The 7,824-nt window shown below is 39.6% G+C and overlaps 1 protein-coding gene across 1 annotated transcript; it reads left to right on the top strand.

Moving 5' to 3' along the window:
* The first annotated feature begins 652 nt into the window (after nt 1-652).
* On the top strand, nt 653-3,050 carry LOC123465618 (olfactory receptor 5M9-like). The gene has a single exon (XM_045165184.1). It carries the CDS (start codon nt 658-660, stop codon nt 1,588-1,590), a length of 933 nt encoding a protein of 310 aa, XP_045021119.1. The 5' UTR covers nt 653-657; the 3' UTR covers nt 1,591-3,050.
* Nucleotides 3,051-7,824: the final 4,774 nt, after the last annotated feature.

Raw genomic sequence — 7,824 nt, forward strand, 5'->3', positions numbered from 1 at the left:
AGAAGCCCACACACCCCAACCAAGAGGCGCCCAAGCGCAGCCAAAAATAAATAAACAAATACATTTTTAAAAAAGGCTATCTTCCAAGTCATAGTGAAATGAGTAGGTTAATATTACATGTGCATTTGTATTAGTATAGACAATGAGAGGCAACCATTATACACAAAAGTAGTATTCAATGGCATTTTAATGATTCACTCTTATTACTTCCCTGTTCAGCACAAAGTGGTTGTCTGACCTTATTGAATATTTACATTTATGAGTCTCAAGTCATTTCCTATAAGACAATATGTTGAAATGGATTTGGTCATTCTCTGATGACTTTCAGTCTAGCTTTACTTCTATTAGCACTCTATGATGTTAGCATCATTGAAATAATTTAGCAAAAATAAGTGTCTAATACTAGTAGTATATGAATGTAATTGTTTTAGAGTTAAGAAACTAATAAATATTGTAATAATTACCTATAAGCCCTATTAAAGGAAATAAATGTGATTATATACTCATATTAAACTTTGTGCAAAGTCTATGTTGATTTTTATATTATTTGAACTAGAATACTGATAAACATGAATCAAAATTTTCAAGAATAAAATAAATCCATTCATTTCTTTTAATTTGTCCCTAGGCAATGCAGACTGGGTCTAAGTGAAGGCAATGCCAAATTTCACAGATGTGACAGAATTTGTTCTTCTGGAGTTGACCAGTCATCAGGAGCTTCAAGTTCTCTTTTTTGTGGTGTTTCTAGTAGTTTACATGATCACTCTGATAGGGAACATTGGTATGATTACTTTGATCAGCATCAGCCTCCAGCTTCAGAGCTCCATGTACTTTTTCTTGAATCATTTGTCTTTTGTGGATGTGTGGTTCTCTTCCAATATCACTCTGATGATGCTGGAAAACTTACTATCAGAGACAAAAAACATTTCCTATGTGGGGTGTTTGGTGCAGTGTTACTTCTTCACAGCCCTTGTCCACGTGGAAGTATATATCTTGGCTGTGATGGCCTTTGATCACTACATGGCCATCTGCAACCCTCTGCTTTATGGCAGTAAAATGTCCAGGACTGTCTGTGCTCATCTCATCTCTGTGACATACATCTATGGATTCTTTGTTAGCCAAATCTGCACACTGTGGACATATGGCCTGTACTTCTGTGGAAACTTTGAAATCAACCACTTCTATTGTGCTGACCGTGCTCTTATCAAGATTGCCTGTGGAGGGGTCCACATTAAAGAATGCACCATGATTGTTATTGCTGGGATTAATTTCACATATTCCCTCTCAGTGGTTCTCATGTCCTATACCCTCGTCATAGCGGCCGTGCTGCGCATGTGCTCTGCCGATGGCAGGAGGAAGGCATTCTCCACGTGTGGGTCCCACCTGACAGCTGTTACCATGCTTTATGGGACTCTCATCTTCATGTATCTCAGGAGGCCCACTGAAGAGTCTGTGGAGCAGGGGAAGATGGTGGCTGTGTTTTACCCCACAGTGATTCCCATGCTGAATCCCATGATCTACAGTTTGAGGAACGAAGGTGTGAAAGAGGCGGTCAAGAAAGCAATCGTCAAAGCAAGCTTGAGGCAGTGAACCTGCAGTACATAATTCCGGGTATGCTGCTTCCTGTTATAAATGTCCCGGCATATAAATAACCCTGTTTAAAATAGACTGTATACAGGCAACATTTAAATATACTAAAAGGTCCAGTCTAACACAGTGATGGTTTACCCCATGAATGGACTCTCAGGACTAAGCCTCCTTTATCTACATATGCAAACATTCTAACCCTGACCTATTACTGTTAGTCCTAGTGTATGTAAAACTGTGCTAAGTGTAGGCATCAGATAACTCATAAATACATTTGGATAAGCACATGTTAATTTGGAGGTATCTTTATAAGAGTTGAATATGCTTTCTTAAGATATTTTCTATATATAATTGCTTTTCACTTGTTTTATAAGTAATATATAATTTCATGAGAAAAAATTAAGATTTCATCACTTTTCCATGAATATAAAAGTTGGTGGATCCTCATTTACCAAAAAAGCTTTCAATAACATTCATACATGCATGGACTTTTGAAAACAAAAATGTATTCAGAATCTTCAACTAGTGTCATGAATCAATCAGAAGGTTAACTCTCAATATATATTGCTCTATAATTAACAGTATTTGTATTTCAAACAATCTGTTGACTCACCGTAATTCTACTCTTTGGTTTGGATTTTGGCTAGTTGTTTTTCTCTTCATTAAATAGGTGAAAAATTTATGGGTAAAGCCTATCATGTCCTTCTCATAGTTTAAAAAGATGAAGCAATATGGATTTTTGTCATTTAAAATCTAACTTTTGATCAGAAGAATGTTCTGTTAAACATTTGATTGCTATGATGAAGGTATTGTTTGATTCCAAATTCTTGTCACTAACATTACATTCTTAGGTCTGTGTTTAGCTCCTTAAGCTTTTAATAACTAGAGTCGATCAACCAGATAAGAATCTGTGTGAAACCAAATGTCATTGCACTAGACATGTGTTAAAATGTGATCAGCACAGCTCAAACTGGTATCCATTGGGATCTGATTACACGTTTGCAATTCAATTTATGTTGATTGGTGTCCACTTAATCAACCTTCATTCTTAATATAAGTGGAATAAATTTTGTGTCCTTGTTGACTCTTGCTAATAATACCAGCATAAAAGCAAATCAGAAGCAGAAGTAATTTCTCATGAATGAGTTTATTCTTGTTTAAGGGCTAATCCAATTAAGAGGGCTGCACAATTGAACATGTGTAGAAAGACTGAGAAGTAACATTTACTTGTGGTAGTATCACTGGAAAGATGGATTCATTTAAGCACAGAAAGTATTGTTACTCAGGCTAATTTACCAATTGCCCACAAGCCACATTCCGTCAGATTGGTTCAGAGAAAAAGCAGATGGTGGGAGGAGAGTTCTTTTTCATAACTAGGTTCTGAGCAGGAAGAAAAAGTACTATTTGATTAGTATTGGAAACTACATTAACAAAGGTTTTTTTTTTTTTTTAATGTTTTCAAATCACCCAAGTTTACTTCTAACAAGTTGGTGTCAAGTATGAAACAATAGGCTGCTCAAGAAACAATCGTACTGACAGAGATCATTATAACTTGACCCTTTAAGATCCCATTTTCTATGATCCTTATGGCAGACATATTCCTCAGTGTCCACTATTTTATGTTTTATTTTATAAGTAAAACCTTTGTCATCCAGCTGCTCACCATGTCCCCATTGCCCCCGTCAGTGGGAGACAGAATGTCAAGTCCTGGCAATGAGCCGTCAGTAGAAAGTGGTGCCTGAAACCTAGAGACCACCTTCTCTATGTTAAAGCCATTAGATATGGACTTTTTTTCTCTTCCTTCCCACTTGAAAATGTTGCCACTGAAGTGATCACTTTTTAGACAAAGATGGAAACCACATATTGAGGGTCTAATTGCCTTTCCCAAACCCCTTAACTCATACTGCCGCCTGAGAAAGGAATAAATTACTTTATTAAGTCACTGCATCTTGGGAGTTCACTTAGCTATAGTGCTATATTTGCTCTTATAATACTTTCCATAAACATATCCTTGGCACTTCACCTCTGCATCTTACCACTCACTAGGACAATTTTTACCTGAGAATGATTAAGTCTCTTCAGAAACTATTCTGGTATTGAGAGAAGGGCATCTTGTCTTCTGTCTTAACCAGAAGGAGAAAAACTCAGGCTTCTGATGTATATTAGATATTAGGTTATATATTCCTTTGTCCTAACTACTTGATGAGTCCTTGGGCTTGTTATGACCTTTAAGAGTCCAGTTGTCACATTAACTGGTTTTGGATCCCTTTTGACCTGTCATCTGGGCCATTTCGCTAGCCTTTTTAGGTACTTACAAGTCTCTTTCTTAAGCTTAGGAAACCTCAGCTATTTTTTGTCTGCACTGTGCTTGCAGGTGTAGATAAGGTGTGTTTTCACCATACATTTGAGCCAGCACATCTTTAACTGTCCTTACTTATTAGTGGGGCTTCCCCAGTGGGTCAGCAGCAAAGAATCATCTTCAAGGCAAGAGACATGATTTCAATCCCTGGGGGAACATCCCCTGGAGAAGGAAATGGCAACCTACTCCAGTATTCTTGCCCGGAAAACCCCATAGACAGAGGAGCCTGGCGGGTTACAGTCCATAGGGTCACACACAGTCAAACACAACTGAGCATGCACACACTTATATGCACTTATTATGAGTGAAATTGTTCCCCGAAAAGATGTGTTAAATTCCTAATCTGACGAACTTCAGAGTTTGGTTATAGGATCATTGGGTTATAGGGTCATTATTTGGATGTAGGGTCATTGAAGATGCAGTTGTTAATATGAAGTCATACTGAAGTAAGGTGGACCATTAATCCATTGTGAGTGATCTCCTTACAAGAATGAAGAAATTTGGACACAGCTGTAGAGGGAAGATGACCATGAGAAGACAGCAGAGACTGGAAAGATGCTTACAAGACAAGGAATGCCTGGGACCATGAGCAGCTGGAAAAAAGAAGGAAGGAACCTCCCCTAGAGCTTCATAGAGAGCCTGGTTCTGCCAATACCTTGACTTCAGACTTGTAGGCTCCAGAACTGTGAGAAAATAAATTTTTGTTGTTTTAAGTCAATGAGTGTGTGGTACTTTGTTAATGCAGACTGATTAAACTAATATATTTCTTTACAGTAATTTTTAAATGTTAGAACTTGGGTTTTACTTTAGTTTTTCTTAGTCTCCCAGGCTATCATCTTTTCTGCTCTAGGAGCTCTTCAAATGTATCTGAAGTTTCTTTGGTATACGTGTGGTTTTGCAGCAACCTCCCCTGAATCCAGTGTGCTGCCCAGAAGGGGCACCAGATTCCTTTTGAAAGATTCACTGACCTTTAAACCCTTCTCACATTGCCAATCTCAGGTTCAGCCCTTACTCTGTAGTTTACTATAGAAGCTCGCTGCTGTGCTTTTAACTATGTAAATTATACTTTTGGAATTATTTAAAAAATAGCAACAACAAAGATGTTCTCCTCTCTTGAGTTTTATCTTTGGCAATTGACAGTCATGATTCCCAAGATTAATTTCTCTGCAACTGTGCTCCCTGACCCCAAAAGAAGTTGATTTAAGAACTTGAAAATCAGGAGGAGGAGCCAAGATGGCGGAGGAGTAGGACGGGGAGAACACTTTCTCCCCCACAAATTCATCAAAAGAGCATTTAAACGTCGAGTAAATTCCACAAAACAACTTCTGAATGCCGGCAGAGGACATCAGGCACCCAGAAAAGCAGCCCAACTCTTCGAAAGGAGGTAGGAAAAAATATAAAAGACAAAAAAAGAGACAAAAGAGGGAGGGACGGAGTTCCGTCCTGGAAGGGAGTCTTAAAAAGAGAGAAGTTTCCAAACACCAGGAAACCCTCTCACTGCCGAATCTGTGCCGAGCTTTGGAAGCACAGAGGGCAACATAAAAGGGAGGGGGAAAAAAAAAATAAACAATTAAAAATCGCGGATTGTGAGCCCTACGGTAACTCCCCCAGCGGAGAAGCAGCGCAGACGCCTGCACACGGCATCAGCAAGCGGGGGCTGGGCAGGGAAGTGCGGCGCGGGCTGTGTCCCTTAGAGTAAGAATCGGGCCGAATGTCCTGAGCGCTATCTGAGCGAAATAATTTGGGCTAGCAAACCAGACTGTGGGATATCTACCACGCGAAAAGCCAGCCCTAACCTAAGACACCGCCAGGCCCGCGCGCAGAACAAAGGACTGAACAGAGATAGCCGGCTGCAGACCTTCCCCCTCCGGTGACAGGCAGCCAGAGCCAGAAGGGGGCAATCGCAGCCCCAGAGAGACACTATCTATAAAACTGTAAGCAGGCTTCTTTGCTAACTAAAACTTCTTGGGGGTCTGGACGGTCAACAGCTGCCTGAGAAGGTGCGCCAGTTTTACACCCAGATAACCGAGTGGCGGGGAGGTGATAAGTCGCAGCATAGGCGCCCGCCAAACACATCACCTGAGCTGCTCGGATCTGGGAAGAGCACAAAACGCAGGCCCAACCGAGTCTGCGCCTCCGAGGACTACCCGAGTGCCTGAACCTGAGCGGCTTGGACCTGGGAGCTCAGCCCAGGGCCGGCCTCTGATTGTTCCCGGCGGAACAACCTAGAGCCCGAGCAGTGTGGGCAGGGAGGCTACACGCGCCGTGAGCGGGGGCAGACCCAGTGTGGCTGAGGCACTGCGAGCGCACGCCAGTGTTATCTGTTTGCAGCATCCCTCCCTCCCTCCCCACAGCGCGGCTGAACAAGTGAGCCTAAATTAAAAAAAAAAAAAAAATAGTGTCCTCAACCATCCCCTTTGTGTCAGGGCGGGAACCAGACACTGAAGAGACCAGCAAACAGAAGAAGCTATAACAGAGAGAAACGCCTTGGAAGCTACAGGCCATAGATTAAAACCCTGTGGTTACTATGGATTACATAGGAAGGGGCCTATAGATCTTGAGAAATATAAGTCGGACTAAGGAACTGCCAAAAATGAACTGAACCCACAATACTCACAACAAAACCAGAGAAAGACCTAGATATATTTTTACTATTTTTACGATCAATCTTTCTTTTTTTTAATTAAAAAAATTTTTTTAAGTCCTCTATTGTCCCTTAATTTTCACTTTTATAACTATTACTTTGCAAAAAAAAAAAAAAAAAAAAGACCCTATTTTTTTTTCTTCTTCAGCAAACTTCATATATATATTTTATAATTTTTTGACTGTGTTTTTTTTTTCTTTTCTTTTTCTTCTTTTCTTTAACATTGTATTTTTGAAATTCCAAACTCTACTCTAGATTTTTAATTTTAGCCTTTTGGTATATGTTATCAATTTTGTACCTATAGTTTTCTTCATAATTTCTGTGACTTTTTTCCCCTCTGTTTCTTTCTCTTCTTCTTTTATATAACATCATATATCTGCAATTCCAAACTCTACTCAAGATTTTTAATTTATGCTTTTTGGTATTTGATATCAATTTTGTACCTGTATTTTCTTTATAATTTTTGCGACATTGTTTTTGTTGGTTTGTTTGTTTTCTCTCTTTATTTTTCTTCTTCTTCTTCTTTTTTTTTTTTAACGTTGTATTTTTGAAATTCCAAACTCTACTCTAGATTTTTAATTTTTGCTTTTTGGTATTAGTTATCAATTTTGTACCTGTAGTTTCTTTATAATTTTCACGACCTTGTTTGTTTTTCTTTGTTCATTTTTTCTCTCTTTTCTTTTCCTTCTTCTTTTCATTAACATCGCATTTTTGAAATTCCAAACTCTACTCTAGATTTCTAATTTTTGCTTTTATGTATTTGTTACCAATTTTGTACCTTTAAGAACCCAATCTTCAGGACTCGTTTTTCACTAGTGTACGAGATTACTGGCTTGACTGCTCTCTCTCCCTTTGGACTCTCCATTTTCTCCACCAGGTCACCTGTATCTCCTCCCTAACCCCTCTCTACTCTACCCAACTCTGTGAATTTCTGTGTGTTCCAGACGGTGGAGAACACTTAAGGAACTGATTACTGGCTGGATCTGTCTCCCTCCTTTTCATTTCCCCCTTTTATCCTTCTGGCCACCTCTGTCTCCTGCCTCCTTCTTCTCTTCTCTGTATAACTCCGTGAACATCTCTGAGCAGTCCAGTTGTGGAGTGCACATAAGGAAGTGACTACTGGCTAGCCCACTCTCTCCACTATTGATTCCACCTCATCTCATTTGGGTCACCTCTAACTCCCTCCTCCCTCTCTCTTCTCCATGTAACGCTGTGAACCTCTCTGAGTGACCCT

The sequence above is a fragment of the Bubalus bubalis genome, chromosome 3 (genome assembly GCF_019923935.1).
Source record: "Bubalus bubalis isolate 160015118507 breed Murrah chromosome 3, NDDB_SH_1, whole genome shotgun sequence".
In the NCBI taxonomy this organism is placed as follows: Eukaryota; Metazoa; Chordata; class Mammalia; order Artiodactyla; family Bovidae; genus Bubalus; species Bubalus bubalis.